The sequence below is a fragment of the Postia placenta genome (genome assembly GCF_002117355.1).
Source record: "Postia placenta MAD-698-R-SB12 unplaced genomic scaffold POSPLAscaffold_2, whole genome shotgun sequence".
In the NCBI taxonomy this organism is placed as follows: Eukaryota; Fungi; Basidiomycota; class Agaricomycetes; order Polyporales; family Adustoporiaceae; genus Rhodonia; species Rhodonia placenta.
This window is the reverse complement of record NW_020169833.1, coordinates 3461222-3472512: the sequence shown is the minus strand read 5'-3', so window position 1 is coordinate 3472512 and position 11291 is coordinate 3461222. Positions and strand designations below refer to the sequence as shown.

Here is an 11291-nt window from a genome sequence, read left to right as displayed (position 1 = left end):
ATCGACTGACAACTGACAAGACCAGCTTACATTCACGCACCGCCTGCCACCAACGCCATTTCCCGAACGACTGATTGCTTGCAAGCGGCATGACACGGTCAACACCATGCACCACGGCCACCTCAGACCACTCACCTCGACGCGGTAGCCGTGCGGGGGACGGGGGACTCAGGTCACGACTCACCAAAGACCACGAGGGCGATCACAATGGAATATGCGCGGTCGACGATGGCGTGCCAGCAACTGAGCTTGGGGACTGGCGGGCGTGCTGTCGAGCCGGCAGAGGCCTGTGGCTGAGGGCAGACTCGGCGGCGGAGGAACGCGCGAGACGTCAGAGGGATGTCACGCGCGATGGCAGATTGGGCGTCGAGCGAGCGAGGGAGATGGACGTCGGGTGAAGGAGAAGAAAGGGCCGGCACGCGCGCTGTGTTGACACTCTGTCTGCCTTTGTGGGTCCGCACTCGACAGGCGCCTATTCCTCGCGCCTCCCTCTGCCCCCGCCGCGTCTGGCGTCCGGCGGCTGGCGTCGTCAGCCTGCCGCCCCTCGTCTAGCTCATTGCATGCCAAGGCGGGGCGCACGCGTGCGCAGCGGGTCCATGCGCGAGCTCGACGCATTCACTGTGTTTCACTATCCGCAGCGCACTGCCTGGCGTGTCCGTTGCCGCGTCATGTGTGAGCCCATCCCTGTCCACAACAGCGTCCGCGCTGAACTCACGCCGAGGCACCCGACCCGCGCGCGCCACGGTGCCCAGTCTGCGCTGCCTGTAGCGATCCCCGTCATGCCGCGCGTGTTCACGCATCACATTCGTACGCAGGCACACCATGCGCGACCGCGTTCGTAACATCCCCGCGCTCTCTCGCACCCGCGCCCTGTTCTAACGGACGCCGCTACCCGCCACTCTTGACGCTCCCACGGTGCGCTCCCGCTCAGTATACCTTCGCACACTCACGCGGGCACATGTATCTCACGCAGTGCTCATCCAGCCGCTTCTTAACGCAAACACATCGACTCCCCGCGACATACATAGCATTCACATCGAACCCCGCGCTCCCGCTGCCCGCGCCTCCGCTGCGCCGCACCACGTCGTCGCTGCACAGGTCAGCAAAATACAAAGCAAAATATATATTGTATAACAGCAGACGCCCGGTGCGTACAAACAAACGACTACCAAGCGCGACGCATCAGCACAGCACAAGACCGCAAAACCCGCGCGCGACTCACCCATGACAGATACAACCCCGACGGCGGCGGCGGCGGCGGCCGTTGCAGCAGCAGCCGTCCATGCAGCACCGGGTGGCTCCCTCCGTCCGTCGCCAGGCCAACGACATGCATCCTGCTACCAGTGCGAGGGCCCATGGCTAATGAGGTGCGGATGACGACGCGTCAGTGACTGACCGTACAACACAGGACAGCGCGGAAGACATACCATGGACAGCGCACCAACAGCAGCGACACCGCGACCCCCTACAGCTCAACAATCAGTATCGACGCACGCACGCACGCCCCGACCGAACATCGACCAACTCACCTTCAGCACCGCGAACGCACCGTCGAAGACTGGAATCGGATGCAGCAGGCAGGCAGACGAAAGCGCGCGCAATAGCAAAGACGACACCAGGACGCACAACAGCTGCTGGCTACCGTCCCTCCCTGTCCCTGCTCGACCCTTATATCGCGCTCTGCCGTGCACTTCCCACGTCCGCGTCCGTCCGCCTCGTCCGACGTCGCACGCTCGCACACCAGTAGCGTGCAGTGACGTGTCGCACCCGTATCCGCGCCGGTGGCACGGGCGCCCGCGCGCTCGCGTATCTGCTCGCCAGGACAACTACAATGCGAGAACGCGGGGCGCCGAAACGCTGCGGTGTCCGTCCGCGTCTTCTCGTCCACCCACGCTCGCTCGCTACGGCCGTGTGCCCGACGCGCCATGCGCGCACCGCACGGTCGAGCCCGCGTGCGTCCTGCAGGCTGACCGTCGTGGCTGTCGACGGCGGGCCCGCGCCGCGGCCAAACCAGCGCGCCGCCGCTGCTGCTGCTGTGTTGCGAGCTGTCGCGCGCAGCCCATCTCGACGTGCAATGCACCGCAGGGCGCGGGGCCCGTTGGTGGCGACGCATCAGCCATCCATTCCCCGCGCCGACATCGTAATGTCACGCCCTTTCGCACGGCGTTGCGTCCGAGCCTGTGTTTGCTGAAACCCGCCCGTACGTACGCCGTCGCACGCTAACGGGACGCCCGCGTCCCTCGCGTACCTGTGCGTCCTGGCAACAAGGCCAGGAAATGGCGACGACCACGGCAGTCGTACGCCATGCTGTGTATCAGCACCCTCGCACAGGTGCGTTCTTCGCATGACCCGATCCACGGAAAGCCCATAGGACCAGAGACCGGTCGGCCAAAGTGCACAGGGGCACGTCGCTACGCGCGATCACCATGGTCCTGTCTTCCCGCTGCAATCGCGGCGTAACGGTACCGTTAACCAGGTGCGGCGTCCTGTCTTGCCGTCGCCGAGATGTTCCGCGGAATGCTGACGGCAAGGATCGAGTGCTCGCAGCATGGACAAATCACACTCGGGACATTTCGAACTGCAAATATATTTGGTTCCTACCGTGTCCTGCCAATGCGGCGCAGGTATTCGCGATTCACGGGACGCTGCAGTGTGATGATGCGGCGATGACACTCACAACTGACGACATGCCGCGATCGCATCACCGGCCCCTGGCATGCGCGACGCGAACGCGAACACGTCCGCGGCCCGCCATGTCATGCGTAGCCGGTCGCGCGCTCGCAATCGACCCGCGTCGAGCTCGCAACGCGGGGCAGTTCTGCGTCCCGTGTTCGAACGGCGTGTTTGCGTGCCCTATGGTCGCGCGCACATTGCCCCTCCGCCCGCGCAACTGAGCGGGCACTGAACCATTCGCAAATGCGTGTCCCGGCAGTGGGAGAGGGAAAGTGTCGCGCGACACCATGTATCCTCCGCGTCTCCCCACTTGAAATACATCGCGCGCTTGTATATATGTGTCTTTAGTGCGAATTTGACTGCTCGATAGCGCCAGGCCTCAGCACAGCGGCACAAGCGTCCATGGCCTCGCGCGGCCGCGCGGTGCACCTCCAAATGCACTCGTCGAGGCATCGCAGCCCGGTCAGCATGTGTTTCGACAACGCCCGCACCAACGCCCGCACCAACGCCCCCCCGCCCTCGCACCCAACGCACGCAACTCGCGTCCCTGGCCCGTCCTCCCGCAAAGTGCGCCCGCTCGCTGCGCGCATCACCCGCGACTTTCTGCTGCTCCCGGTTCTCCTTGATCGCGAGGACGAGCAGACGTCCCGTACTCCGGTGCGTCACTCTCTCTCTCTCGTTACAGCCCGACCGTCGATGGTGTTCACCGCCGCACAAGGTAAATACATTCTTATTTTGTGTGTCACTTGTCGCCGTGCCCTCGGCTCCGCACCGTCTTTCCACAGCCCGCCCGCTCGCTCGCTCCCGGTCATCGACATACGCTGCACCCGCCTTGGACACCTCGGCCGCTGCATCTTGCCATCCATCTTCCACGGCTGCCCGCCCCATCTCGACGCACGCCGTCTCCTCCTCGGCGCGTCTCGCACGGCGGCGCCCACCACGGCCTCCTATCGTGCGCCATCACCTCCGTCACGCGTCGTCCAACATGACGCCCCAGCGGCGCCCCGCGCGCGAGCGTGGAAGACAGCGCAGTCAGCGCCTGACGCGTCGACGCGCAAGAGCCGACGCGCCGCGTACCTGGATGCGGCCTGCACCCTTCCCGTGGAAATGGCACGGCCAACCGACGTGACGGTCAGCACACGGGCACGACATGACGCGAGCAAGTCCACCTACGCTCTGTGGCGCAAGACGGCAGAGGGATCAGCGCGGGTCGAGCCGCATCAATGGCTGGCGACACGCTCGCGTGTTCTGAGACGGTCAGCACAGGCCGCTCGGTCGTCGCATTGTGCGGTGCATGCAATGGGCACACGAACGTCGGCCGCCGGCGGGCGCAGCCTCACGATGTCTCTGTGTGCGTCCTCTGCGCTCACGCTGTCGACTCGCACTGTCTGATCATCTCGGCACAGACGTATCGCCGCGCGCACGCATCCCAGTCCGAGATGCGCCGCCTGGCGTCGCGCAACACGTTGCTCCCTTGCGTGCCCGCCCGCTCACATCCCGCCGTCGCACGCACACCAGCCCCCCGGTCACACTCCCGCGCCACCGCACGCCCGCCGTCTCAGTTATCGCGCGCGAACACGCCAAGTAATACATATATTAAATATATTTGTACGTTCGCGTTGTCGTCATAGCCCCCCTTCCGCGCATGCGGCGTCTTCGTATTTGCGTGGGCATCGCGTCCGGTTGCGAACGCACGGGCTGTGGCAATCAATCTGATCAATGAATTCAGGGTTAGCCCGGGCGCGGGAGGATGGCGTGCCGGCTGCATGCAGCACCCGACGCACGCGCCGCCCCGCGCTCGCGCCGTGTGTACACGTGCTGGACGGTCGGGCGCAACTGGAAGACGGCGCGATCGTTAGTGGTCCGTGCGTCGGCAGCCAAGTCCGCACAACGCGACGTACCTGGTACTGTGAATCTCATCCCTGCACGGCTGCGCCGTCCATGTCCTTCACGATCAAGGTAGGTGGCGTGTTTTTGCACTCTTGCGACTGGCAGACTTGACGCTAGGAGGATCAGCCGACGCGATGCGAGCAGGGTACAAGCACCGTCGGGTTACGTACCCTCGTGCCGGTTGAGTCTGCGCGCGCGCTGTCAGCCGTCATGACCGTCGACTGACAAGATCAACGCACCGCCTGCCGCCATCGCCATACACTCCTGCCCTCGGACGACCGGTCACCTGCGAGCCGCAATACATGGTCAACACCTCCGTCACCTGTGCACAACGGCCGGCCGGGACGACTCACCTCAACACGGTAGCTGCGTAGTCGAAGGCGCACGGAAAGGCAGCTCAGCGGGCTAGAATCCAGACAAAGTGAGTCCCCATTGTTAAATCTTCCCGCGCTCCGGACGCCGCCGCCCTCGCCGCTTAGGCTCTACTGCCGCCAAGTTGCAACCACGCATAAGCGCATCGTGCGCTTCTCCCAGGCCCCTGTTACTCCCGCTTCGCTATGATCGCTACGATGCGGATGCGCCTATCTAACTCCTCCATGCTCAATCGCTCGTGCCATGCCGCCCCTCCGTCAGCACGCGCACACACATGCGCCGCAACCCTGTGCGATTGTGTAGGCAACAACGGGTGCCAATGTACAGTACATGACCGGTCCACCGGATGCACAATATCACTTCGAGCCCCGCTCGATAATTTGATTAAAATTACAATATTGCTACGAGCCGGTCATAGCGCAGCCTTCTGTGCGCGGCCTGGCGACCTCTCCGTGCACGCACGTCCTCTGCGCTCGCGCCGTCGGCTTGCACCATCTGATCAATCCGGCACAGGTGTATCGCAGCCCGGTTCGTAGCAGACCCTGCTCGCACTCGCATCCCATCGTCGCACGCGCCCCGGCCTCCCTCTCCTGCCCGCTCACAGACTCTGCACCCACCTCCCCCACCTCACCAGACGCCCGCCATCTCCGCTACACGAAAACACGCTCCGTAATACACATCGCAAGCACGTCCGTACATTCTCACCATTGTCATGCCCCCTCGCGCTAGCCCTCCGATGAACCACACCGCACAATGCGTCCGCGCGCCCCTGCGAACTCGGCCGGACGGCCGGCACGCACGTAGGCAGCGCACCAGAGTGGACACTCACGCGTTGTTGGCGCATTCTCGCGAGCCGCGCGTCCGGCTGCGGACGTGCTGGTCATGGTCACTAGTCCGGTCAAGGGAACCCAGGGTTAGCGCACGACTGGGACCAGCACACGGATGCGGCAGGAGACAGCGGCATCATCAGTATTCCGCATGTATGTACCAAATTATTCACTCCGATTGTCCGCCCGCAACTTGGTCTGTCCCAAATGCATGGTTTGCAGGTGCAAACTGGACTTTGAAACAGAGCCACTATGTCGGTCTGTGCTGTTTGGCGAGAGAAAGGCACCCGGTATGTCCCAAAAGAATGGTATGACGGCATCGCATCTGAAACATACCGATATCTCGGTATGTTTCCCACGCCCTGGGCCCGTGCGTGCAGTGGCTGCCAAGGACCAGTATCAATACTTATATATGTAAGCAGCTTGCTTCGCTGTTGCGAGTCATCCCTGATCCCACTGTCTCTATGCCCCTTCTCTGAATACACTTTTCTGTCCAGTCTCCTGCTATCTCATCCTAGATCCTGGTCGCGCAAGCATCCGACAAGTCAACAAAATGTCAGGTGAGTAGCGAGCAATTTCTATTGACATACCTCTACTGACCGGGGTGTCATGCGGGTTGGCTGCATGCCCGAGAACCGAGACGCAGCGCTGACCGGGCCACTGACATTTGTGACTGTTTCAGGCTTCCGGCGAGTATACTGGGTGAGCACAATTTTATTTCTGTTGGCCATTTTGAAACCTGACCGCATAGTAGATTGGCTGTATGAACACCGCCAGGGGCGCATCCACGTTGCGCTGCCCCCGATGTGTTCATGCGAGGTCATGTCTGCGTGCGTACACACAGGATGCTCAAATGCGCTCGCGCATCAACATAGGCTGCGCGGCCTGAATCGGAACACGGCGCTGACCGGGCCATCAACATTTGCGACGTTGTTGGGCTTCCGGCGAGCATACCGGGTGAGCGCAAGCAAGATTTGCATTCCGCTGGCTGTATTGAGAACTGACTGCATAGTAGATTGGCCATTTGAACACTGCCAGGGGCGCATTCACATCACGCTGATCCCGATGCGCTCACACAAGGTTGTGCCTGCGCGTGTACACATGCAACAGATGTGCTCGCGCATCAACACAGGGTGCACACTGTCAAATGGAAGACAGCGCTGACCGGGCTGCTGACATTTGCGACGGTTTTGAGCTTCCGGTGAGCCTACCGGGTGAGCGCATGCGAGATTTGCATCGCGCTGGCTGTATTGAGAGCTGACTGTATTGCAGAATGCGACTGAAAACACATAAATGCGGCCTATATTCACGCCGAGAATGGTAGCTACTGCGCGAGCGAGAAGAGCGGAAGGAGCGCGAGATGGTGGCTTTCGACTCGTTTGCAATGAGTCGACGTAGGATACAGACAGCGCAGACATTGTATCAACGAGATTGAAATGAAACAAGCTTACCTCTGCGCTGTCTTGCGCAGGGTGCTCTCAGTCCTGCAGTGCGCGCTAGTCCCTTCGCACAGACCCAGTGTTCTTTATGGCCCCTGCAGTGTTCTTTATGGCCCCTACACAGACCTATCTCTCGATGTATGAACGGTCGCACAGGCACTCGCATATCCAAGTCGCACACATAGACGCCCGTCACTCGCACAAAAATATATTTCTGCTCGCAGCGCACCCCGCGCCGCACTAGCGTACCCGCCGCACACCCATGCGAGCTCACCTGGTATCCCACCCTTGCCGCGCTCCCCGCGCCGCCGCCACCGCTCGCCGCGCTCGACGGGAACAGGCTCTCGCCCCCCGGCAGCTGCGAAAAGTCGAAATGCGACAGCAGCTCCGAGAACTGCTCCGCCTGCCGCTGCACATCGCCGCCGGGCGCGTGCGCGTCCTGCCCCATCCCCATCCCCATCTCCATGCCCAGCGGCACGTCCCGCATGCCCGCCATCCCCGCGTCAAACGCCGTCAGCTGCCCGAACTGCACGTCAAAGTCGCCGGGGGGGTCCGCCAGGAACGCGCTCGCATCGAACGCATCCATGCGCCAGATGCTTGCGCCCTCCGCCAGCAGCGCGAGCGCGTCGCCGCCCGCGTTTGCGTCGGCCGTGTGCATGTTCGCGTCGCCGGCGAACGGGGCCGCGTCGTCGTCGAACGAAGGGATGTCGAGCGTCAGCCAGTCCTGCGTGTGCGCCACCATCAGCCACCACACGGTCAGTCACGGACTTTGCCACTCACCAGCGGGTCGATCTCTGCCTGCGGCTGCCCGTCGAGTGTCCAGTTGGACCGTCCCGGCTGCGACGACGACGCGTCCGTGGCCTGCGGAATAGACCAGCTATTCTGCCCCGGCACCTGCAGAAACTGCGCCGCCGGTGGCTGCACCGCGGGTCCCGCGGTCGAACCCGACGCGACAGGCTCCGGCGGCGGGGGCATCGCGTACGACACCTGCGCTGCCGGGGCCGGTGTGGGCGCACTCGAGGGCGGCCTCGCGTGCTCCGGCGCGAGCTCAGACAGCGACGAGCCCGGCGTCGAGCACGGCGTGGACGCGGCCGACATGGGTGGCGACGGGAACCCAGGCAGCTCGGGGTCGTGGTAGTACGGCATGTGCACCATCGGCACGTACTGGGGCGCGTACGCCGACATCTGCGCCTTTGCCCGCTTGGCCTCCTCGCGCGCACGCTCCTTCTCCAGCCGCTTCTCCTCGCGGCGGCGCGCTTTCTCCTCCTTCTTCATCGGCTGGAACTTGTATCCGGGGTACTGCTCTGCGTGCTCCGCCTTCTTGATGTCCGCCAGCCGCTCGTACTCGCCGCGCACCCCGGGGTCCTCTGCCTTCCACATCGCCGCGACCTCCTTCGAGACGCTCGACTGCGGCTTCTTGGGGTGGCCGTGCTGCAGCTGCGACTGCATCATCTGCTTGAGCTTGTCGGAGCGGTAGAGGATCCAGGCATTGGGGGGCCGCGGGGGGTGCATGGGGTTTGCGCGGGATGCGGCGCGGTCGGGGGAAGGGCGGGATGCGCCGGCCATGGCGGAGGGGGAGGGGGTGTGTGGCGTGGGGGTGGGGAGTGATTGGGATATTGTATGTAGTGTTAGGCGGATATAGACGTTGGTCGGACGCGACTGGGAGGCTGGGGCGGCAACGCGGGCGAGGGACAGGCGGGCGAGGAGGACATGGCTCAGCCGTGCGGGGGACGGGGGACACAGGGCACGACTCACCAAGGACCCCGAGGGCGATCACAATGGAATATGCGCGATCGACGATGGCGTGCCAGCAACCGAGCTCGAGGACTGCCGGGTGTCGTCGAGCGTGTGGCTGAGTGCTGAATCGCCGGGGGAGGAACACGCGAGGCGTCAGTGGGGTGTCGTGAGTGTCGAGAAGTGTCCGCGCGATGACAGAGTTGACGTCGAGCGCAGATGGTGGACGTCGGGTGAAGGAGAAGAAAGGGCCGGCACGCGAAAGGGAGAGACGAACCGGACGCGCTGTGTTGACACTCTGTCTGCCTTTGTGGGTCCGCACTCGACAGGCGCCTATTCCTCGCGCTCTCGACCTGCCGCCCTCGTCTAGCGCGGGTGGGGCGCACAGGCCGTCGCTGGTCATCTGCGCGTGATCAGTGCACTGCGGGTCCATGCGCGACGGTCGTCCATGCCGCCCCGCTCACGCCAAGGCGCTTCCCGTCCTCTTGGAATACGCCCCGTCCTTGTCTCTGCCCTCCTGTCCCCACTGACCGTTCCCTCCGCAGAGCCATGCCCCTGCACGTGCCTTGGACGGCCCCTGCACAGCGGTCGTCCTCTCACCCAGGCCTCCCTCCACCCGAGTCTGCTTGCTCGCACGCCATGTATCCTCCGCGTCTCCCCACTGCACGCCTGTATATATGTGTCTTGAGCGCGAATTTGACTGCTTGATAGCGCCGCCCCTCGACTAGACCTCATCAAGGCCCTCAGCACAGCGGCACAAGCATCCATGGCCACGCGCGGCGGCCCGGAGCACCTCCAAAGGCACTCGTCGAGGCATCGCAGCCCGGTCAGCATGGGCTTCGACAACGTGCCCACGCCCTTCATCGCCCCGCGCGCAACTTGCGTCACCGGCCCGTCCTCCCGCAAAGTGCGCCCGCTCGCTGCGCGCATCACCCGCGACCATCTGCCGTCCCCGGTTCTCCTTGATCGCGACGACGAGCAGACGTCCCGTACTCCGGTGCGTCATCCGGTGCGTCACTCTCCCTCTCGAGTCCACCCCTCACATGTCTATAGCCCCAACGTCGACGACGTTCACCGTCGCGCAAGGTAAATACATTCTTCTTTTTGTGCGTCGCTCGTCGTCGCGCCCCGCACCGTCTCTCCACAGCCCGCCTCTTCCCCCCAAGCCCGCCCGCTCGCTCCCGGTCCTCGCCATACGCTGCACCCGCCTCGGCCACCTCTGCTGCTGCCTCTTGCCATCCATCCTCCACGGCTGCCCACCCCATCTTGACGCGCGCCGTCTCCTCGGCGCGTCTCGCATGGCGGCTCGCACCACGGCCTCCTATCGTGCACCATCGCCTGTTCCTCTCGCTTCCGCCTCCGTCACGCGTCGTCCAGCATGACGCCCCATCATCCTCTCATCCCGCGCATACAGGTACGTCATACATGCTACAACACGGCCTCTCCGTCCTCACGTCACTGCGCCGCCCCCCGCGCACGACAGCGACGCCCGCAGCCAGCGCGCCGTCCAGAGCACCCACGCGCGATCCTCGCTAGCACACACATCACAGCCCGCTACTGACGCGCAGAGACGGCACACGGGCGCATACACAGCACGAAGCGCGGCGCCCCGCGCACATGTTGTGCTGCCCGACGACGCCTCGCACGGGCGCGTATAAGACAGCGTCATCAGCGCCTGACGCGTCGACGCGCAAGAGCCGACGCGCGGCGTACCTGGCACCGCGGATCCGACCTGCACGCTGCCCGTGGAAATGGGACGGCCAGCCGACGTGACGGTCAGCACGCGAGCACGACATGACGCGTGCAAGACCACGTACGCTCTGTGGCGCAACTCTGTGGCGCAAGATGGCAGAGGGATCAGCGCGGGACGAGCCGCATCAATGGCTGGCGACACACTCGCTTGTTCCTTGACACCGATGGCACGGGGCGCTCGGTCGTCGCATTGTGCGGTGCGCGCAACGAGCACACGAACGTCGGCCGCCGGCGGGCGCAGCCTCACGATGTCTCCATGCGCGTCCTCTGCGCTCGCGCCGTCGGCTCGCACCGTCTGATCATCTCGGCACAGACGTATCGCCGCGCGCATGCATCCCAGTCCGAGATGCGCCGCCACCTTGCCCACGCGTCGCGCAACACGTTGTTCCCTTGTGTGCCCGCCCGCTCACATCCCGCCGTCGCACGCACACCAGCCCCCCGGTCACACTCCCGCGCCACCGCACGCCCGCCGTCTCAGTTATCGCGCGCGAACACGCCAAGTAATACATATATTAAATACACTTGTATGTTCTCATTGTCGTTCATGGCCCCCTCTCGCGCACGCGGCGTCTTACGTATTTGCGTGGGCATCGCGTCCGGTTGC

General features: G+C 64.0%; 4 protein-coding genes across 4 annotated transcripts; 3 read left to right on the top strand and 1 right to left on the bottom strand.

The window, feature by feature from the left end:
* Positions 1-351: 351 nt before the first annotated feature.
* Positions 352-1747, top strand: POSPLADRAFT_1053369 (hypothetical protein; the record flags this gene model as incomplete). The annotated part of the gene is made up of 5 exons (XM_024480397.1): positions 352-394; positions 469-807; positions 974-1098; positions 1141-1367; positions 1414-1747. The coding sequence occupies 5 exons, from the start codon at positions 352-354 to the stop codon at positions 1745-1747; spliced, it is 1068 nt and encodes a 355-aa protein (XP_024343547.1).
* Positions 1748-3075: 1328 nt separating this feature from the next.
* On the top strand, positions 3076-4261 carry POSPLADRAFT_1053368 (hypothetical protein; the record flags this gene model as incomplete). The annotated part of the gene is made up of 2 exons (XM_024480396.1): positions 3076-4024; positions 4080-4261. The coding sequence occupies 2 exons, from the start codon at positions 3076-3078 to the stop codon at positions 4259-4261; spliced, it is 1131 nt and encodes a 376-aa protein (XP_024343546.1).
* Positions 4262-7258: 2997 nt separating this feature from the next.
* POSPLADRAFT_1132933 (hypothetical protein) lies at positions 7259-8767 on the bottom strand (the record flags this gene model as incomplete). The annotated part of the gene is made up of 4 exons (XM_024484275.1): positions 7259-7327; positions 7476-7925; positions 7982-8365; positions 8558-8767. 4 exons carry the CDS (start codon positions 8765-8767, stop codon positions 7259-7261), a joined length of 1113 nt encoding a protein of 370 aa, XP_024343545.1.
* Positions 8768-9484: 717 nt separating this feature from the next.
* On the top strand, positions 9485-10471 carry POSPLADRAFT_1053366 (hypothetical protein; the record flags this gene model as incomplete). Its single annotated transcript, XM_024480395.1, has 4 exons — positions 9485-9606; positions 9647-9932; positions 9989-10349; positions 10419-10471. The coding sequence occupies 4 exons, from the start codon at positions 9485-9487 to the stop codon at positions 10469-10471; spliced, it is 822 nt and encodes a 273-aa protein (XP_024343544.1).
* Between the last annotated feature and the right edge of the window lie 820 nt (positions 10472-11291).